At 44.5% G+C, this 23034-nt stretch overlaps 1 protein-coding gene across 1 annotated transcript in view; it reads left to right on the top strand.

Annotated features, from left to right (window-relative positions):
• The window catches only part of usp45 (ubiquitin specific peptidase 45), a 64491-nt gene that overhangs the window by 1945 nt on the left and 39512 nt on the right, over window positions 1-23034 (top strand). The window contains exons 3-5 of the mRNA XM_080754192.1: window positions 2076-2245; window positions 2966-3066; window positions 4125-4225. Of these exons, the coding sequence (XP_080610318.1) occupies window positions 2076-2245; window positions 2966-3066; window positions 4125-4225 (372 nt within the window). The remainder of the gene's footprint in view (window positions 1-2075; window positions 2246-2965; window positions 3067-4124; window positions 4226-23034) is intronic.

Below are 23034 nucleotides of genomic sequence, written 5' to 3'. Positions count from 1 at the left end.
CCCAGGCCCTCTCCACATACACACCCATTGTAACTTCAAACTCCATTTTAACCATGATAGATTCATTAAAAACACACATTATTTTTTCTGGTGACTCATAATACCCTCCTAATACGTGAGCAGACCGTGTTTTTTCAATAACTTTTTTCATTTATTTTCAATAAAATATTATTGTATTTAATGTTTTCCATTTTCCCAAAGAATTATTACAAATAAATGAAAAAAGTTATTGAAAAAACACGGTCTGCTCACGTATTAGGAGGGTATTATGAGTCACCAGAAAAAATAATGTGTGTTTTTAATGAATCTATCATGGTTAAAATGGAGTTTGAAGTTACAATGGGTGTGTATGTGGAGAGGGCCTGGGCGTGTTGGAGCTGGTAACATTTACATCAAATATCTAAATACTGAATGAAGCAAATTAAAAACTGTTCAGGGTGTTCATACAAGCCTGATTAGACCTAAAAGTTTGTTTGAAAGTGTAATATCCATTTAATTAGTAGTGTACAAAACAATGTAATGATCCATCCAGTCAAGAGGCGGGCAGCCTCTTGACTGGATGACGTCACGCTCATGTCGCCATGACTAGCCATAACCATATAAGGAGTTACTAACGGTGTGTATCTGTCCCTTCCAAGACGATACGTATCCGATACATGGGCTACGATTCGATTCTGAGATGATAAATCCTTACAGACATACATACAGAACAATTCGATGTGATTCGATTCGGTGCGATTCGATTTTGATTTTGTGGAATTTGAAGTCGATTTGATGCAATACGGTGCGAGCTGATACACAAGTTTAATTAAACATTAATTTTCAATTTAATTAAGATGCTAGATCTATAAAGTAGCATTGCTGACCGTCAAATAATATATAACTCATAAAAGACTAAGGAATCTTAGTAGTATCTGTTTGCACCCGACCGAGTGTACCAATCTAACCAAATGCACACAGAGCAGGCATGTCTTTTATTTTTTCCTCCTTTTCGTTGTACTGTGTTCAGCAGCACTCACTTTTGAAGCAATTATTTGTAATGGTAAACGCTGAGTAAGTGAGTTCAGAGTTCTACAGCAGTTTGTTATTTAATGCTAACGATTAATAACTTTAGGACTGTATGAATTATTGTGTGGACCCCAGGAAGACTAGCGACCACTTGTGGAAGCTAATGGGGATCCTAATAAAGAATAAAGAAAAGGACCGATACATCGACTGATTCAGGCGCTATTTTGACCGATCCGGGTAAACGCGCATCCATGCAGTCGCATCCTTAATGTTAAAACCAATAACAGATTCATGTCGATATATTTTGACACCCTTAGGAGTTGTCAATGCAGCTACGCCCAAATATGGAGCGTGTTGTCTAAAGTTAAACCCGATGTGTCCTCATGGCCTCTGGTGCAAACAAATCAGTAAAAGGTCACAAAAGAGGCCAGGCCTATATATGAGCATAAACTGATGACATCAGGGATCTCCATTTTTGGGCGTACAAGGGGCAAGAACTGACCGATACAGAGAAGCTTCCAAGAGCCACCTCAGGGAAACACAGGAATTCTGAACTGCGATTGTTAAAAAAAATAACAATAATTATGAATGAGTTTCACATGTGTGTGTGTATTTGGGCTGTCACGATATGACATTTTACATGACGATTAATTGTCACTCAAATAATTGGTGATTAACGATTTAATTGTGTTTTTATCAATGACAATTACATTTCTGTTTGGCTTTTAGGCTTTGAAGTTGCACATGGCAGATTTGACACATAACCTAAATATACAAAGAAATGACTGACATATTTGACAACTTTATACTTAAAAAAAGAACATTGATAGTGGAAATAGCCGATCTACAAGTTCACAACGCGTCGCGATGTGACGCGTTGTGAGCTTGTAGATCTGCTATTTCCACTATTTTTGGCTATTTCTAAAAAATATATATGAACGTTTTTCAACATGGAAACGATTATGACGATTATGAAAAATAATCACGATTATGTCAAATAATCACAATTTGACGATTATGTAATAATTGTGACAGCCCTATGTGTGTGTGTTTGGTTTGTTTTGCAGGATTGACGTGCCAACATGTGAGCAAGGCGGTGGACCTGAGTTCAGTGAAGAAGTCGGTGAGCTCCAGTCTGTGGGCGGTGTGCGCAGAGTGTCTGAGAGACAGGGCCCTCATTGATGGAGAACCAACCAGCTCCCACGACATCCTTGTTTGTCTCAAGTGTGGATTCCAGGTCAGAGTTAAGCCTAAAGTTAATGTTTAATTATATTTTAACCTTGTTGGCCTTGTAGGTTCTCTTAATACTGAGATGGGTGGCTTGACCGCTCGCACTGTTCAAGTACTGATGTCTAGATATAATTTGTCTCGAGAAGTAAAAACTGTAATAACACAAGATCAAACACCCAAGGCAATTAAATGCAACACATAATAAAAAGCAAAACATAGAGTATATTTAAAAAAACGTAGCTAATTGTTCTTGTTATTCTTTGCTTTTATTTTATAACATTTTTGTTATTTGTTTTCTCTTAATATTATATATTATTTTGAAGATATGCTATTATCTCAGCAACTACTGGCAGAGAAAGATTCAAATATGTTGCAAATATCAAGTCTCGATTCACTGTGTCAACTACAATGCAATTAAGACAACTATTCATCAACATACAAAGTAATTGATTAATAAAATGTTGTACCAAAAAATGGGTGGGAGCATATCTGGTGCGACTGAGAAAGTTGGTATCACCAGTGTTACCAGTGGAAAGATCTCTAGATTCCTGGAATAATATAACCCTTTGTGCTCATTTGTGCTTTATTTATTCATATTCATATTCATATATTGTGCTGATATGAGCTACAGAAATAACTATTTATCCACTGTGTGCACGATGGTTTACAAATATTATTCATGTTTTTGTTTTGTTTTAAAGTCTAGGCTTGGTTCCTTCTTTTACAGGGCTGTAACCAGTCAGAGATCCAGCACTCTGCCAAGCATCACCAAGCGCTCCATTCAGAGTCTCACTGCATCACTATCAGCCTCAATACCTGGAAGGCCTGGTGAGAAGCCTTAGACATTTCTAACCATAGCCTTGTTCAGATCTGCAATGAAAAAGCAAGCTCAGTAAACATTGTAAATGCTCCCATGTACGTATATTTACATGGATTAAAGTTATCAGTCGCCAGAACTGATTTCAGCCATTAAGGCCCCATTTACACTGCCAGCCAAATCCAGCCTAAATCAGATCTGTGACGCACCCAGATTGGAATCTGATTTGTTCCATGTGAACATGTGACCATTTAAACCAATCAAATTCCAATCTGGATGTGACACATCTGATTCAGGCTGGATTTGGCTGCCAGTGTAAATGGGGCCTTAAGGGCCTGTCCATACTTTGACCAAAACCGCCCTTTTCGGTCAAAAGGTCCGGTTCGACTACAAAATGACGCCACTCGTGACTTCTGAAAAGCATTAGACTGAATGAGAGTTCGGAAATGTGCACGTCGGAAAGTCCAACTCACAAAACATTTCGGAGATACTATGGACAGGCCTTTAGATTCCTTTGAAACCAACATGTCTTCTATGGAAGCATTTCGCCTGCTCATTGTAATTTGTGGCATCTTAATACCTCATGCATTAAGTATGGTATAAATCAGGCATCAAAGTGGGCAGACTATATAGTCTCACACAGCTGTGTATGCTGTCTGTTTATCTGAGAAAATAGTTTCTGGGTAAGTTTTGGTTTAAAGGTGATACACCATGAAAATTCACTTTTCCTATTTTAAAACCTTTTTTTGGGGTCCCACTAGCACCTTCTATCCTCACAAAGTCCCATTTCAGACCGTTGTGTCTTTCTCTGGTTTTGGGAAGGTGGAGGCGCAGTTCAGGCCAAAGGTGGTACTGCAGCTGAAAATGCTCTGAGAGCCATTCAAAAATGAGAGGCTCTCTATTCAGGAGTGGTAATTTAGCCTCAAACCTTTTGAAAAACGTTTTTGGGACATAAACAATATGACATAAATACTTTTTAAATGCATGGTGTATCACCTTTAATCATGTTTTTCCCAAACAGTGAAACAGTTTTGTTAGTCTTCTCTGTGACCTTCTGTCTTTTTAACAGGTGTTTTGAATGTAATGAAGAGCTCTCCACTCACTGTAACAAGAAGGCTTTGGCCCAGACCCTAGACTTTCTACAAAAGCACTCTGTCAAGGCAGCATCAGGTAACTTGTTTGGTTGTGGACGTAAGGCCTTGGCACCTCTACATCTGGTGAAAGAGGCTTTTTGTTTAAGCGCACAGCAGGGACTTTATACTTGCGTTTTCTTTAGTTTTGTAGTTTGTTCTTGTTTATTTGCACATTTAAAAACACTTGACTTAAAGGAGTAGTTCACCCCCAACATGACTTTTTTTTTTCTATTGATTACTCATGCCAGTAGAGTTCAATAATACTTTTTGGTTTTTGTCACATTCCTAAGACAAAAATGTGATAACAATACATTTTCCCCCATTGATTCCGGATGGTGACCCGTTTCGAAACGGGTCACCATCCGGAATCAATGGGGGTAAATTTACTCGAATCAAATTTTTGTCTTAGGGATGTGACAAAAACCAAAAAATATTATTGAACTCTAGTCTCCATGGCATGAGTAATCAATAGAAAAAAAGTCATTTTGGGGGTGAACTACTCCTCTAACAATTAACAGCATGGTTGTGCAGGTGAGATTTTGAAAATCCAGAGGGGTTCATAAAGTTACCTCATTTAACAAGAAAAATACAATAGAAATTAGAGTAATCAGAAAAGAAAAGGCTAACACATTTAAATGAAAAAAGGAAAATCTGTAAAAGGGTGTGTGTGGGTGTAAAGGCAGTTTTCTACAGCACCGATTTTGGCCTGACTCGGCGTTGGAAGAAGTCGGAAAGCGGTTAAGAGAAGTTTGTCGGCAAGAGATGCTTGCCGTCAATAGCGCTGTTGGAACCCGTTGATGAAGAACTGAACATGTTCAGTCGTTTGCCGTCCTGGCTAGTGTTGGTAGAGATGAGGGGTAAATACTAGGGCTGTCTTCTAAAAATGGACGAATCGACGCGTTGTTTTAAGCCCCCGGAATCGACTTCTTGTTTGAGTCGAGCCGTCGAAAATATATTATTTTTTATCACACCGGTTACTGTGGTGCGCTATGAGAGCACTGGACTGGACTGTAGGGTTGCAGCGGTACTCGGTGTTACCGGTGTTACCGGTGTTACCGGTGAGCGAGCACAACACAGAGTACTTTACTTGCACACCGATAACACCGTTAAATAAAAAGAAACACATCCGCTGCTCTGCTCTGCCCAGAGGAGCGCAGTAGAGATGTGACGTTCGCCAACGATTCCGCTCTTTTGAACATCTCTTTTAAATTAACGATGGGATTCGGTTCTCATTCGCGGGAGGCCGGGAGCTGTTCCTTGTGTGGGCGTGTCGAGAATCAGAATTCAGAATCAACGGATCATCCACAGGGCGAGGCACAGCCCATCAGACTGCATGATGTCTCGCCCCCACTTGTAGGGCACGTTCCAGGAGACTAGTTGTGGCTTTATAATGTCACAGCGCGCAGGAGGCGGAAAACAACGATGAGCCAAACAAGAAAACGCGGGGCTGTTGTAACACTAACAGTGTTGTTGCTTTTTTACAAAGCAGATTTTTTAATATGGTCGGATGGTTGTTGTTGTTTTACTGTAGCTTGAGGTAGCATTGGCTGCTACTGAGTGCTCACAAGACGACAAGACACGCAATGGTGGTTGAAACGGTGTTACCGATAACCGCCGTGTTGACACAGACTATATTTTCGGTGTTAAAAATCTCATACCGTTGCAACCCTACTAGACTGTCATGTACTTCTTACTGAGTCTTACTTCCTGCTACTTGTAACTAGACTTAAAAATAAAACCAGTTCACGTGACTTGAATGTTGCCTTGATCATATTACAGGGAGCTCTTATTTTGAAGTTAACCGCTTTGAGAGGAAATGCATCGACGTGTTGCTATTCTACTTGTTGTAGCTAGAGCTGGCCAAGAAGCAGCAGCGTGATACACTTTCACTTTAGGAGTAGGAGTAGCAATGGGCAAACTGTTTTCTTTTTATTGTCTCGCACCAGATTGGCAACATGGCTCTTTTGATACAGCAGCGCTGTGCAATACAACCTGTGGAAATAACAAACAACACGCATTTGTGCTGTAAAAGAGATACATTATTCTCGTCTCCGTCTTTCTACTCTGCTCCACAATTCACAACTAGAAGAAGTGCTTTTCCGAGCACAGGTCTCCACCAGGCCACGCGTCCTGGTGGTGCTATAATAGGCAAATGTAAAAAGGGTGGCATGTGTTCTTCACCAATCTTAGACCTTTCATGGCACCACCATGAGGCTGATTTGAACATTTTGTAGTGTAATTTCTTCCTTGGCCTTTTGCGAATGTGCGTGCACAATTTCATTACAATTGCACGCTGTGTTTGATTTTAGGCATTTTGTTCGAAACGGATCAATCCTGCAAAGTTTGGAGGCCAATCTTAGCCAATCAGGATGGAATATTTAATATGCGACAGATCCGTCTTGGTCATATGACTGTAGAGATACTGTGTACTGATTTGTGTTAATTGTGGGTAAAATCTGAAGGAGTAATATCCAAAAATGTGTCTTACATAAGTCGGCCTCCTGGTGGCGCTATAAAAGTCTGATGTAAAAAATGCAAGGAAAGGGTTTTTCCTTGGCCTATAGGGAGTGCGCTTACAAAGTTTGAAACTGATCGGTGGAGTTATAGGTAAAACCACAAATTGGCCTGTTATAGCGCCACCATGAGGCTGATTTAATAAATTTGAAGTGGCATTTCTTCCTCGGCCTAGTGGGAACGTGTGTGTGCGATTTCATGTTAATTGCACTCTGCGTTTGTGATTTGAGGCATTTTGTGAAAAATGTGGGGCAGGGGTTCTGAATTGGCATCCAGGGAGTGCGCTTACAAAGTTTGAAACTGATCGGTGGAGTTATAGGTAAAACCACGAATCAAACTGTTATAGCGCCAGCGCCACCATGAGGCTGATTTGATTTTTTTTAATTAGCATTTATTCCTCTGCCTATTGGGAATGTGCATGCACAATTTCATCAAAATCGCACACTGCGTTCATGATTTCAGGCATTTTATTCAAAACGGACCAATCCTGCAAACTTAAGAAGCCAGTTTTAGCCAATCAGGATGGAATATGGAAAATCAGACAGATCCATGTCAATCACATGACTGTAGAGATAATGTCTACCGATTTGCGAGATTTTTGGACTAAATGTACCCCCATTCGTTCCGGATGGGAACCCAAATGGATTCGGGTCCCCATCCGGCATAAATGGGGGTAAATTTACTCTAATCAAATTTCTTTCTTAGGAATGCGATAAAAAACAAAAAGATATTATTGAACTCAAGTCTCCATGGCGTGAATAATCAAAAGAAAAAAAAATATTTTTGGGGTTGAACTACTCCGAGGAAGTGTGAAGTAGACTGTGATGAGAGCTCAATATAGCTGTCCATAGCTGATGGAAAATGTACACAGACCAGTACAGAACTTTTGGTGACGTAAATGATTTATCTCTCTCGTTTTTAAATGTTGCATATCACTTTTTACAATATTTCTTTGGGTTTTTTCTGCCTTTTATTGATAGGTATACAGTAGGTTGAAAGGAAATGGGGAGAGAGATGGGGGGAGGTGACACGCAGTAAAGGTCGTCGGGATCGGGAATTGAAACCATAGAGTTATAATAAGAATAGAGAGGATACCAGATATCCCCGCCCGTCCACTTGCATTGAGTTGCTCACCCAGCGCGTGAGGCGTTTTCACCCCTCCTTCCGCATAGTAAAACCGTGACGTAGTGGGGCCACTGTGACGCATTTTTCGTCATAGTTTGTGTTCATGGACGCGCTTGGGCTCAAATTCATGAACGAGCTCTTCCGGCATGAACGTGCGTCAATACAAAGAAGCCTATGCGCGTTCATGTGGTTAGTAGACCCAACTGCAGTACCTCAAAACGGCCACCATGTCCATTTGGTTTCAGGGCGCCTCCTGGGTTCTGGGGGCTTGCTTGAAACTGCGACACGCCGTCAGGCCTTGGTGCATACCACCGTTGAACATTTCTGATCTGAAATGGATTAGAAACAGGTTTTGTGTTGAGAGGCAGTGAGACTTCATAATATAGTGGCCCAGGCAGCTTGACCAGAAGTTTGTATATCCCATACAAAGGTACCTGCACAACAGTGGATTTAGGTGGGAAGTGTGTCCCATTTAAATGCCCCACCCCTCCCAGTAAGTGACCACTTACTTAAGCTAACACAAAGTGTTGAGAGGAAGTGATGGAGGGCATGTTAAATGACTATTGGGAACAGAGATGGCACTTTCCAGCAGTCTACTACTTTTAAGTGAAGAGGCGATTGCAGCTCACCTACCCCCCCTGGTGGTAACTGACATTTAATCCCCTCAGGCAAGTTTTCATGCTCCAGTCATATTTTCACTGAGTAGATAATGAATTCCATCAAGTGAGAATATCGTTGTTTGTTCCAAGTGACTCTGGTGTAAGTTGGACGGATATATACTGTACTGTAAAATAATGCATTGCACAGCCATTGTTTTGGTGCTGAGAAAGATTCAAGCTGTTGGAAAATTCTACATTTTATATACAATGTACGCTCCTTTTTACAAAGTAATATTTCCACATTTTAAAGATTCTATAGGTTTTGAAGGAGGCTTTTTCATATATGCTTCCACTGTGCTGTCTGAAATCTGATGTATTTGAAAAGAAAAGTAAATTGTAACTTCAATAGGAAAATAGCTTCCATATGTTTGGCCCAACACAGAAATTTAGCTTTTTTTCCTGTACAAATATCAGGAACTGAGTTACAGCAGTTTGGGATGTCATAGATCTCACATAGAATGTCCAGTTCTTCAACTCTCATACACATCCATTACGATTTGATGGCTTACTTTCTTTCAGTTCCATTCCCTTTCACCTTACTCAGGCCATCTGATCCCCCTACACTCAACCATCCAACCATATGAATATATCCACAGATGCCCCCACCACATTCCCCCCCCCTGCTGTCCGACCCCTGCCTGCATCTCTATCCTTCTGCCTTGTGCTGGCATGATGGGACTCTTCCGGCCCGTAATCTGGTCGGTGGGGTTACGTCTGTGTCTTTTCGCATCCCCTCTCTACTTGCGCTCAGCCTCCTGCCCGGTAGCCAGTGTCCAGCATGGGCCTGGTCTCGGACCCAGTCAGACTGGTGCCCCTCCGTTCTCTCAGCCAGACTGCAGAGATGTGCATGACACTCCAGCCCCCGCCCGTCCTCCACCTGCCGCATGGCTGCACATATTAGAGGAATTAGGCGCTTGAGCGATGCTTCCCGGCTGGGTTCCCTGAAGAACGAGAGCAGCTGTGTGGGCTGTGGGCTCCAGCCACTACTCTGTTGCGCTCTCTCTCTCTCTCTCTCTCTCTCTCTCTCTCTCTCTCTCTCTCTCTCTCGCTCTCTCGCTCTCTCGCTCTCTCTCTCTCTCTCTGTCTGTCATACTGTCACTCTGTTCTGCCACCTCTGAGCCTGTGTGTGCTGTACTTGTGGGATCCAGGGTCCTTGATAAGTCAAGGTCCCAACAGCTGGAGTGCACACATTTGCACACACACACACACACACACACACACACACACACACACACACACACACACGTTCACACTCTCTCGATACATGGAGCTAACAATTATTTTCATATTCCTATGATTATTTATTCAATTATTCAGTTACTGTTATTAATTTTAGACCCTAACGTAAGGGTAGAATAAAGGCCTGTCCATACTGTCTCCGACCACCAAACCTTTTGTCTGAGTTCGGAAAGCTGTACAGAAAGTTTGGTGGTCGGAGACAGTATAGACAGGACATTACTTGTCATATCGACAGCCAGGTAAATTATTTCACCTTTTACCTTGAAATTTCTTAATTGTCTCCGCCAGGCCGTAAACTGTGCGCACACTCTCCCTGGATGACAGAGCGGGCCGATTTTTTTTCTTCCAAACATCAAGCAAATTGGTACACATTTATTTCTATAGTCATGTGATCAAGATGGATCTGTAAGATTTTGATATTCCATCCTGATTTGCTAAGATTGGCAACTAAAGTTTGCAGGAGTGATTCACTTTGAACAAAATGCCTCAAATCATGAACGCAACGTCCGATTGCTGTGAAAGGCAGAGGAAGAAATGCCACCCTTTTCACATTGGCCTATTCTAGCACCACCAGCAGGCCGATGTTTGAAAAAACATTTTTTTAAATATTACTCATTAGACATTTTTCCAAACATCATGCAAAACAATACACATTATGGCTATAGTCATGATGACTATATTGTCATGGCTAAATTGTCATGGCTAAATTGCTATCCCACAATAACCTACCTGACCTGGCTGGCATAGACCTGTGCTTCAAGGAGCAATTGTTCTAGTTTATTTATTCAGTAGTCAGAAAAGAAATGTAGATGAATGCAGACCTGTGTTGAGGTGTTTTGACCTTGGCTGAATGGGCCTAAAGGAAAAGTAAACAAACACTAACCCCAAGACATTATTTGTCCAAGTCAAAACATTGGCAGTAACCTTGTTGTATCAAAGCTGGAGTGTACATTTGGTGAAATTGTAAATAGCACTTATTAGACAATTTCACATGAAAAAATAAATAAAAATAATAATAATAAATAAATATATATATATATATATATATATAATTAATAATAATATATATAGGGTTTAAGTGGTGAACGTCTGCTGTGATGGTCACCCACTATCTAGTACCTACATTCTTCCTCTTTACCTCTCTGAATTACCTGTCACCTACCCTGCACCTGATTGTTCCACCGTCTGGCTAACTGGGTAACGAAGCAGGCAGCCATTGTTGTATTGAAATTGACTGTCACTGTCTTGGGGAGCTTGTGAAATTGCATTCCAGCTTGAAGGCCAGGTTTTAGGCAGAGGCTGTTGTTACACTCTCTTTTTTTCCCATAGACCTCAGGCACAAAAGAGCCCCAGAAAGGAATTTTTCAGAATGTATAATAGTTTGTGCAACAACAGCTCGTGGAAGAAAGAAATTCTATTAACTGTGCTCTCTCACCATCAAGGCCTTCAGCTCAAGTATCAGAGTCTAGGTAAAAAGCAAATTGACCTCTGGGTGCCCAGCTCAGTCTTGTAACACAGCTGGGGTGTCTTTGTGGAGAAAATTAAAATGTTGCCACTGAATAGGCATCAGAGCTTGCTGGGCCTGTTTCTGCATTTTATTTTCCTCGTGTTTATTCTTGTTATCAATTGCCTCACTTCGCCGGCTCAGGAGGTGGAGTGAGCGCTTGACAACCGGAAGGTTCCCGGTTCAATCCCTGGCTCCTCCTTGCGTTGTGTGTCCTTGAGCAAGGCTGGTCCTGATGAACAGTTGGTGCCTTGCAGGTTTGCCACCGTCGTCGTTGTGTGAATGGATGAATGGAACACATTGTAAAGGGCGTTGGATAAAGGCTCTATAGAAATGTCAGACCATTTATCAATATCAATCCAGATACTTTGTGTTTTTATTGACCAGAGTGTGGACACTCAATCACAAAAGCCCCGTGTTCCTGCCCTATTATACTTGGTGTTCATTATAACAGATTTTGAAGTGAATTTTAAAATGTCTTTAGTTTTCCATCCAGGTAAGACTTCTGAAGTCTGCACAAAAAATGAATTTCACCCACTTTGTACGTCTCTAAACTGATGTGACAAAAACGGTACTTTCAGATTCTGAAGTATGAGTGGCTGTGATAGATTTACAGGTAACAAAAATGTACAACTGTCTGTCCTTTTGCTTTAATGTTACGACCTGGCCTAACCAGGTGTAACACAAAAAAAGGGGAAAAAAATGGAACCCCTCCTTGTTTTCAGTCCAAAAACACGGCCAAGTCAACACCAGTTTCAAAAACCAAAAAGTGTCCTTGAGCAAGTTGGTGCCTTGCAAGTTTGCTAACGTTGTTGGTGTGTGAATGGAACACATTGTAAAGGGCTTTGGATAAAGACGCTATAGAAATGACAGACCATTTATCAACATCAGCCCAGATACTTTTTTTGTGTTTTGATTGACCCTAGGATGGAGTGTGTTCCTGCCCTATCCTTACTGGCTGTTCATTATAATAGGTTTTGAAAAGTGAATTAAAAGAAGTCTTTAGTTTTCCATCAAGGTAAGACTTCTGAAGTCTGCACTAAAAACAAACTTTATGCTCTTTTTACACCTGTAAACTGTGATGTGGCAAAACATTTGATTCTTATTCTTAGATATACAGTTAGTTATTATAATTCATGACTGTTTATCCTTTTGTTTTCTTATTGTTGTGACATCAGTTTCAAATCCAAAATACAATGATTTATTTATTATAGAAGTTGCAAACATAGGCAAATTAGTCGAGGACCCACATGGCCAAAAGCTCAAAGAAAAGAGGGGTACCTGTGATTTTCTGCCGTACTTTTTATTTCAGTTTTATCTATTAGGTTGGTCATTAAGGTCCACAGAATGAGAGGCCTGCTCTGCCGGAAACATCGCGAAAAAAAGTTATGGCCATTTGTATATTCACTGTCCCATTGCCTCCACTAGAAATATTAAAACAAGAAAAAAAGTCTGCTTTAATTAGCATGTAAGGGGTCAAATTAAGGATTCTTCGTGATTCTGAATCCATTGCAAGCATTTGTTTTGCATAAAAAACATTCCTTGGGCAAGATATCAACCCTCCAAAACAGTCAAAAGTGATGAGTCATCACTTTTTTTCCACTTTTCACAGTTTTGGGCTGCCGAAAAGTAACCCAAGCAATGTTTGTTATGCAAAACAAATGCTTGCAATGGATTCAGAATCATGAAGAACCCCTAATTTGACCCCTCACATGCTAATTAAAGCAGATGTTTTTTATTTTTTTAATATTTCTAGTGGAGTCAATGGGACAGTGAATATACAAATGGCCATAACTTTTTTTCGCGATGTTTCCGGCAGAGCAGGCCTCTCATTCTGTGGACCTTAGTGACCAAACTAATAGATAAAACAGAAATAAAAAGTACGGCAGAAAATCACAGTAAACTAAAAATGGGGAACAAACTGATAACAAACACAAGAAAGGCCACCCACCCCTACAGGTCGGTAAACTAACCCACGTTAACTCATACAGTGCCATTTTTTTTTTTTTTTTTGGGACCCAATTAAATCTAGTAAACATGATTTCAATCGCGATTTTGCATGTTCCACCCCCCATACAACCCCATCTTTAAAACATGGCAGCCATTTTTGTTTACATCTGAAGAAAACATTATGGCTGATAAATCATGAATGCCTGAACGGATTTCCAATCTTTTTTTTTTGTTTGAAAGCTGTGAACAGCCTGCACAAACATGGTGCATGATCTGTGCATGGGCGTGCATGATCTGTGCACTATAAATTACATGGGAGTCTATGGAGGCTTCTGGCACTAGTGCCACTCGAGGGGCATTTTAAATTGGCAGTAAGTGAGTTAACGCTGGCAAAAGCTAAGATTTTGGCAAACAGAGGACTGGTGTGGTTGGAGGCTGGACAGGAGAAAGACACCTGTGGACAGGTGACAGCCAGGTTTATAGTCCACAGCCTGGTCACAGGAGCCAATCACCAGCAGGGTCCATCTAGTAACCATCCACTGGCACTCAGCTGGTAGTCAATCAGCAACTCATCATCTCAATCACACATACACCAATGAGGGGAATACACTAGGAAGACAACACACAAGGAACTATACCCACATGCACGTATATATGATGCTTATCCATGACCTTCAGCCCTTTCATACCATACATGCATATACATTTTTTTTGAGCAGCCTTGGATATACATTGTTGTTGTAATGGCTGTATGGTAATGTCTCTTGGTGCTGCGTTTGGAAGACTGGTGTTGCGCACCGAAAATAGCAGCTCTACAAGGTCACATCATGTTGAGCTGGGACGCGTAAACCATGTATAACGCAGGCTTTAGAGAAGACTATGTTTTTGTGCTTATTGTTCACGTCACGTGAAGCTGCCTGTTAGTTAGGCCTGGTTATCAGTCAACAGCCAGCAAGAAGCTTGTCCCCTGGTGGTGCTTTCATGGAGGTAATCAAGGGTGATTCCATCTTTATTCCCACCACCGCACACGGAAGTAGGCCACATAGTGGGCAGCGTGTGTGTGTGTGTGTGTGTGTGTGTGTGTGTGTGTGTGTGTGTGTGTGTGTGTGTGTGTGTGTGTGTGTGTGTGTGTGTGTGTGTGTGTGTGTGTGTGTGTGTGTGTGTGTGTGTGTGTGTGTGTGTGTGTGTGTGTGTGTGTGTGTGTGTGTGTGTGATATGCTGCTTCAGTCTCTTGGTCTCAGATGGCAAAGAAACAGGCTTTTCATGCCCCGCAGTCACAACAAATTAACAAATTAATAAGACATTTGGTGTTGCTTGGTCTTCCTCTTGACTGGCCGTTCTTTGCTGCATGAGGGGCCTTGGCCTTGGCTGTCCACACTGCTGCACTGTAAATGAACATGGGGACATGAAAGCAACTGGCCATACAATGTGGATATGCCTGTCCGACCAGATTATAATGAACACCTTGTTGTTCATAATTCATGATCCTTGTAGGATTAGGGCTGCCAGCAACTATCTTAGAGATATCGATAAATGTTTTGAATTGAAAATTGAATAATAAAGAGTGTGTGTGTGTGTGTATGTGTGTGTGTGTGTGTATAATAATAATATAATATAATTGGCATCTACAAGCTTACAACACAATGCCGTGTTGTGAGCTTGTAGATATTGTGGGGTCCCAGATTCAAAACTCAACCAACACCAGACAAATGGACAGTTTAAGCCACTTTTGGGCACTTTTATTTATAACACACAAGGGTAAATTAACAGCAGCAGAGCCTCGCTCCGATAAAGCAAGTACTTTTACAACACAAAGTATAGCGTTTTCTTAAATGTCTTCAGAATAACTTAGGCATCACTTGTTCAAAGAAACAGTTGCTCATATTAGTCAGAGCTAGTCAACATAACTCAATGTATAACGTACAACTAAAGGTATCCCCGGCCCGGGGCACAATGATAACTTGCGAGTGTTCTGGGGTTCAGATATGATTCAAAGTACAGTTTCAAAGCCGTCACACTCACGGGCAGTGCGCATAGAGTACTAGATGTTGACAGGTACAATTCCAGAGCCCTCGCTTAGTGATACTTGCATGTGTTTCGTAGTTCAGATATGTTTCAAGGCACAGTTTCAAAGCCGTCACACTCACGGGCAGTGCGCATAGAGTACGAGATGTTTACAGGTACAATTCCAAAACCCTCGCACTCGCCATCGTGCGGCTCTCCATTCACCAGACTCAGCGTCTCCTATATTGCCTGGTGGAAAATAGACACGCTGTGTTAGTATTGCATTCCTCTGTATTACAATTAGGAGCAGAACGTGTGGAGTGTAGCTTAATATCTAAGGCATTCTTACCGCCGTCAGCCCGACCGCCAGTACAGTGAGCCAGTGCAGACTGAGAGAGAGAAGGCTCCTTTGTTTCCCTAAAGGGCCCAGCCCTGAGCCACGCAGCTGTGCTCAGATTAAGCTGATTGAACAGGTAATTCGGCAGGTAACGCCCTTCTATTACCTGCCCCAGGGCTGGGTGTTGTCTCTGAGAGCCAGCTCTCCTCCCTCTCCACTGACCCAGTGTGCTGTGGGGCTCACCTGTGAGGCGGTTGCCTAGCGACAGTCCACACATCCTCCCCCTAAGCTCGCCGTTGCTACCGGGAGCTTCACTCTTCTCATCCTCATACAATCTCGAAAGGGCGTCGACATGGGGGATTTGTTTCCCGGGTCTGTGTTCCACATGGAAATGATAATCTTGGAGCTCCAGGAACCAGCGCGTCACTCGGCTGTTCCTATCCTTGTTACGAGACATCCACTTCAGGGGCGCATGGTCCGTGATGAGGGTGAAGGTGCGGCCCCACAGGTAATATCTCAGGTGATGTATGGCCCACTTCACGGCCAGAGCTTCTTTCTCCACGACGGCATAGTTCCTCTCATGCTTCAGCAGCTTCCGGCTGGCATATAGGACGGGGTGCTCCTCTCCATCCACCACCTGGGCGAGCACGGCTCCCAACCCGGTATTGGAGGCGTCGGTGTGGAGTAGGAAGGGCTTTCCGAAGTCTGGTGCCACCAACACAGGTTCTTCACACAGGGCGTCTTTCAGCGTTTGGAAAGCTGTTTCCGTCTCAGGCGTCCACCTGACCAGCCGGGGTAGAGACTGGCGCGTCAGGTCGTATAGGGGGGCTGCAACAGTAGCATAACCTTTAATAAACTTTTGGTAATATGACAACAAACCTAAATATGACTTCACCTGTTTCTGGGTGACAGGGCGGGGCCAGTTCCTTATTTTTTCCACTTTCCTCTCCTGGGGTTTCACGCACCCCCGACCGATCGTGAAGCCGAGGTAGTTAGTCTCGGTGAGGCCGACGCGACACTTCTTGGCGTTGGCCGTGAGCCCAGCCTTCCGAAGGGCCCCTAGGACAGCTTCCAGGTGGTGGAGGTGCAGGTCCCAGCTGGAACTGTGGATCACGATGTCGTCTAGGTAGGCGGCTGCGTAGTCCCGGTGGGGTCTCAACACGCAGTCCATCAGCCGTTGAAAGGTGGCGGGGGCCCCATGGACTCCGAAAGGTAGGACTGTGTACTGGTAGAGCCCCTCCGGGGTGGAGAAGGCCGTCTTCTCCTTGGCCCTCTCCGTCAGGGGTACCTGCCAGTACCCCTTCGTGAGGTCGAGGGTGCTCACGTACCGCGCCGGCCCCAGTTGTTCGATCAGCTCGTCTACTCGTGGCATGGGGTATGCGTCGAAGGCGGAGACTTCATTCAGCTTTCGGAAGTCATTACAGAAGCGTAGAGACCCATCTGGCTTCGGGACGATGACGATAGGGCTGGACCATGGGCTTCGAGATTCTTCGATCACTCCGAGCTCCAACATCATCTCCACTTCCTCCTTGATGGCTTTACGCCTGGCTTCTGGAATGCGATATGGTCGCTGCCGGACCACCCTCCCGGGTGTAGTTATGATGTCATGGCGAATGACCGGGGTCCGTCCGGGCAGGGCGGAGAAAACGTCACGGGCCCGACTCAGCACTTCTTTTACGTCCTGCTTCTGGGCCGGGGCTAGGTCCTCTCCTATGGGCACTTCGGGGAAAGACTGGGGAGAACTGGACGTTAATAGGACAGAGGACGGCAGAGGCTCCGCCACATGCCATTTCTTCAAAAGGTTCACATGGTAAATCTGTTTCCGTTTCCGGCGGCCCGGCTGGCTCACACAGTAGTTCACAGGACCCACTTTCTCCAACACCTCGTAGGGGCCGTGCCATTTTGCCAAAAATTTACATTCAGAGGTGGGCACTAGGACCAAAACTTTCTCGCCCACTTTGAATTCTCTAATGGTGGCTCCTCGGTTATAGGTGCGAGCTTGCTCCCGCTGGGCTTGCTGCATATGCTCTTTGACTATGGGCCACACTTTCCTGGCCCGGGCCTGCAGAACGTCTACGTGTTCAATTACATTTCGGTGGGCGGGCTGTTGGCTCTCCCAAGTTTCTTTTGCAATGTCTAGTAGTCCACGGGGACTCCTCCCATACAACAGTTCAAAGGGGGAGAAGCCCGTGGAGGACTGGGGAACCTCTCGGATGGCAAACAGTACATATGGAATTAATTGGTCCCAATCTTTCCCATCTTTGTCAATTACTTTCTTTAGCATTTTCTTTAATGTTGCGTTAAAGCGTTCACAGAGGCCATCAGTCTGAGGGTGAAAGACTGACGTACGAATACGTTTAACTTTAAGCCACTGATATAACTTCGACAAAACTGTCGACATAAAACAGGTGCCTTGATCAGTCAAAATTTCACTGGCAATTCCCACCCGGCTAAACAGCATGACTAGTTCGTGTGCTATGGCCTTGGCTGTAGCTGCCCGCAGTGGAATGGCCTCGGGATACCTAGTGGCATAGTCGATAATTACAAGTAAGTACTTGTGGCCTCGGCCAGATTTTGGTAGGGGCCCCACTATATCCATGGCGATACGTGAGAATGGGATTTCAATAATGGGTAGAGGTACAAGGGGGTTCCTATAGTAGGGCCGTGGGGCCGTTTTCTGGCAATCTGGGCAGCTTTTACAAAAATCTTCTACTGCCCGCTTTATGCCGGGCCAGTAAAACCGGGCCAAAATACGTTCGGAAGTCTTTTCTACTGCCAAATGAGCCCCCAGTTGGTGAGTGTGAGCTAAATACAGTACCCGTGACACATAAGACTTAGGGACCAACAATTGTTCTAGAGTGTCACCTGCCCTGTCTTTAGTTAGCCTGTACAATAGGTCATTTTTCACTATAAAGCAAGGAAACGTGTATTCACTCACCCCCTCACACTTTTTGCCATCTATGGCCACCACACGCTGTCTGGCTAGGTTCAGGTTCGGGTCCGCCCATTGGTCGGCGGCGTACTTCCCGCTCCTCGGCCCACGGTCCGGCTCCAATGCCGAAAACCCGGGGACTTCATCTCCCTCCGGCGTCACGCTGTCCTCTACGGCCGCACGGCGTCCCCGCCGGGTCCGCGCTCCACTGGTTGCCAACCCGTCTTCACTTCTCTCGCTCTCCCTCTCGAGCGCCTCCTCCTCCCCTCTTCCTTCCTCCGCGGAGGTGCTGTCGTCGTGGGCCTCGTCGCTCGGGCCGAACACGGGGCAGGCGCGGTAGGTGGTTCTCGGCTGGCTGTGGCGGGGACGGCGTCGTCTTCGCCCCTCGAGGTTTCGTCTCGGCGGCCAGTACTGATCGTAGAGCGGGCAGTCAGAGCCGATGAGTAGTGGGACAGGGAGGTTGGGAACCACACCAGCCGTCACGAGCAGGTCTCCCCTCGGCGAGAGCACTTTGATCTGTGTGACGGGGTAGAAGCGGAGATCGCCGTGGACGCAGGTTACGGGAACGGTGACGTCGCCCACCTTCCCCGCCAGGTCAGGGTGAACTAGTGTGACAGCGCTGCCCGAGTCTAACAGGGCGTGGGTGTCCACGCCTCGGATGCGCACCGGTACCTCGGCGTGCCGTCGTCTTCCCGTGCCGGAGTGCAGACACGGCCGGGGCGCCTCCGAGGCGGACGCACTGGGCATGGACGCGTCCCTCCTCACCTCCGGACAGGACCAGGACAGGTGATCCGGCTGGCCGCAGACGTAACACCGCCGCTGGGTAGGGGGAGTTCGTCCGCTTCTCTCCGGCGGCGCGCTCCGGGGACGTGGTGGCGAACGGGGAGCGTTTGGCCGCCGCTGTCTCTCTCGGCCGGCGCGCTCCTCCCGCCTCATCATCTCAGTGCTCACATGATGATTTTCCAGTAAAGCTATCAGCTCTTCCAACGAACCGGGGCTCACTCTAGATGCGTATTGTCGGGCGTCTGGCGGCAATGCTCTGATACAGCGGTCGATTACGAGTCTCTCCACAGCGGGGGGATCCCCCGGGCTGGTCAGCCAGCCAGTCGTCAGACGAAGCAGGGAGGCCAGCTGGGCACGGGGCGGCCCGTCAGATCTATACATCCAATTGTGGTACCGCTGTGCCCGGGCCGGGATACTATAACCATAACTTGCTAATATTGCTGCTTTTAACTTATTAAAATCTCGAGCGTCTGCTGTTGAGAGGTCGCGGCAAGCCCGCTGCGCCTCGCCAGTCAAGAACGGAGCCAGCACCGCGGCCCACTCAGCCTGAGGCCACCGTTCCTGAGTAGCTGTGCGCTCAAACAATTCCAAATAAGCTTCGATATCATCGTCAGCGGGGACAAATTTAGTGAGTATTTCGGCTGGGGCTCGCGCTGCTGCTGTGTCCCTATTCATTTTACGTATGAGCTCATGCACGGCTGTCTGTAACTCAGCCTGGCTTTTTAACAGCGCCGTAAGCGCCTGTGCATGTTCCATTGTGTGTCGCTGGTGAGGTTCGAAACCCGATTCTCCACCAAATGTGGGGTCCCAGATTCAAAACTCAACCAACACCAGACAAATGGACAGTTTAAGCCACTTTTGGGCACTTTTATTTATAACACACAAGGGTAAATTAACAGCAGCAGAGCCTCGCTCCGATAAAGCAAGTACTTTTACAACACAAAGTATAGCGTTTTCTTAAATGTCTTCAGAATAACTTAGGCATCACTTGTTCAAAGAAACAGTTGCTCATATTAGTCAGAGCTAGTCAACATAACTCAATGTATAACGTACAACTAAAGGTATCCCCGGCCCGGGGCACAATGATAACTTGCGAGTGTTCTGGGGTTCAGATATGATTCAAAGTACAGTTTCAAAGCCGTCACACTCACGGGCAGTGCGCATAGAGTACTAGATGTTGACAGGTACAATTCCAGAGCCCTCGCTTAGTGATACTTGCATGTGTTTCGTAGTTCAGATATGTTTCAAGGCACAGTTTCAAAGCCGTCACACTCACGGGCAGTGCGCATAGAGTACGAGATGTTTACAGGTACAATTCCAAAACCCTCGCACTCGCCATCGTGCGGCTCTCCATTCACCAGACTCAGCGTCTCCTATATTGCCTGGTGGAAAATAGACACGCTGTGTTAGTATTGCATTCCTCTGTATTACAATTAGGAGCAGAACGTGTGGAGTGTAGCTTAATATCTAAGGCATTCTTACCGCCGTCAGCCCGACCGCCAGTACAGTGAGCCAGTGCAGACTGAGAGAGAGAAGGCTCCTTTGTTTCCCTAAAGGGCCCAGCCCTGAGCCACGCAGCTGTGCTCAGATTAAGCTGATTGAACAGGTAATTCGGCAGGTAACGCCCTTCTATTACCTGCCCCAGGGCTGGGTGTTGTCTCTGAGAGCCAGCTCTCCTCCCTCTCCACTGACCCAGTGTGCTGTGGGGCTCACCTGTGAGGCGGTTGCCTAGCGACAGTCCACAATATCTTATTAACTGATACCTTTGTTTGAGTATGATAATTCGCTCATATATATATTTTTTTTTTTACTTGATTATTTCTTCACAAACCTAATAGTAATGTCATAGGTATGGGGTTGTCTGACTGAGTCCCACTGTAATAGACTTTGTCTGGTGTGGGCTTTTGTTAAGACAACATTAAAAATGTAAAACCAATACAAATTGGACATTGCACAGAATTTCCTCTGCTTATTACTTGTGTGACTGGTATTTATTTTTTTAAGTTTCAACAACAACACAATTCCCAATTCCTATTTCTTCCTGAATGGCATGTGTGAAAAAGGACAGGCAGTGGAGCATTCGCGAGTATTTGGGCGTACGGCACGGCACGTGTGTGTGCGCGAGCGTCACAAGGCTCTGCTCTGCCCTGGGGACAGAGGCTCCACAGTGCTACTGCTGTCCACGCTGGGTGGGTGAGCAAGGGAGGGCCAGGTGGTGGTTGCCGAGTGCAGCACAGTCAAGCGTGGACACAGTGCATCCAGACGTTCGCCTTCCCCAACTGCTGCAGGGAGAGGAAAAATCTGCTTTTCCATATGCTTGTGCTCGTCACAACCTCGTCCCTCCACCCACCCCTCGTTTCCCTACCAGATGGCTCTCTGAACATTGTTTACCTTGGGAGACAGTCCCAGATGCAGAGTGTGACCATAGGCATCCTCCTCATTCCGCTCTGCTTGTTCCCCCATTCCTCTGCCACTTCCTGGCAGAAGAGCCCACTCCACTCAGGTTGCGCATTTCTATTGGTTAACCCATTTAGAACGGGTACACATTTTGCGTTTCATTATTTTATGCTTTAACTATTGAAAAATAGCAGATATACAAGCTCACAGCGCGGCACAGAGTGCCGCGCTGCAAGCTTGTAGATCTGCTATTTTTGGAAAAATCGTGAAAATTAGAATTTTGACCCGATTCTATAAGTGTCTTTTGAATCCTTCTAAGATTTTTTTGAAAAAACCTATGTTTCTAAGTCGGCAATCTGGCCAGCCATCGTCAAAGAAAAGGTCCTTTTCACTTAACTGGAGCTCAGTTAGTCTGTTCTTGAGAGACTACTATGTCAGTGGTGCTCAAACCTTTTCATGTGAAGGACCCCCAAAATTATATTTATTTGGCCACGGACCCCCATTTCAAAATATTTAGTTCTAGGGACAACCCAGAAGCAAAATTTGAGTTACAAACGTTCGCTTTAAAAAATACATATATTCAAAGATTTGCACACATTTTCACGACTTTTTCAAAAATAGCAGATCTACAAGCTCGCAGCGCGGCACTCGGTGCCGCGCTGTGAGCTTGTATATCTGCTATTTTTCACTGGTTAAAGCATTCAATCATTTCTAGGCCTAAATGGGTTAAGTGTCTCTAATCTGACAGAGCAGGGCGATATATCCGTGCAATATCAATATTGTGATACGAAGGTTCTAGCTATCGCTGAGGGCTGCAACTATCCATAATTTCCTTTGAGATTATTCTATGGACTAGTTTGTGGAATAATCCGGTAGTTTGTTTAAATTCCTAGTTTTTATATATAAAAATATTTTTATAATCGACTAAATCACAAAGTCTGAATAACAATTTAAGAACAATGGCGTTGTGCAAAAATACAGAAAATAACTGAACTACAAGATCAAAATGCCTGTAGATATGCTATTTGCTGTTTCTTTTTAATCCTTTTTTGTAACTAAATTGTTATAATCAAAGAGTAATTAATTACTGCACCCATAATATTGTCTACATATCACCATTATTAATATTCACATTCTGAACTATTATCTTTTCCTGTTCTTAAAGGCTTGCATTTACAGTATAAATTGGTAGCATTTGTGTAATTAGACTGTTCTAGCTGGTCATCATATCCACATTTACTTTGTATAGTGATTTAGAATCCTGAATCGGATCAGAATCTACTGTTTGTCACATCACAGGTTTGCAGCTGTAGATGTAGTGATGTATTATCTGCTTATTGTAAGTCACTTTGGATTCTGCTAAAGGCCTAAACTGTAAACTGTAGTGTAGAATGTCGGAGTC

This window comes from Nannobrachium achirus (assembly GCF_963921795.1).
Source record: "Nannobrachium achirus genome assembly, chromosome: 2".
In the NCBI taxonomy this organism is placed as follows: Eukaryota; Metazoa; Chordata; class Actinopteri; order Myctophiformes; family Myctophidae; genus Nannobrachium; species Nannobrachium achirus.
The sequence above is the reverse complement of the archived record's forward strand: the minus strand, read 5'-3'. Positions and strand labels throughout refer to the sequence as shown.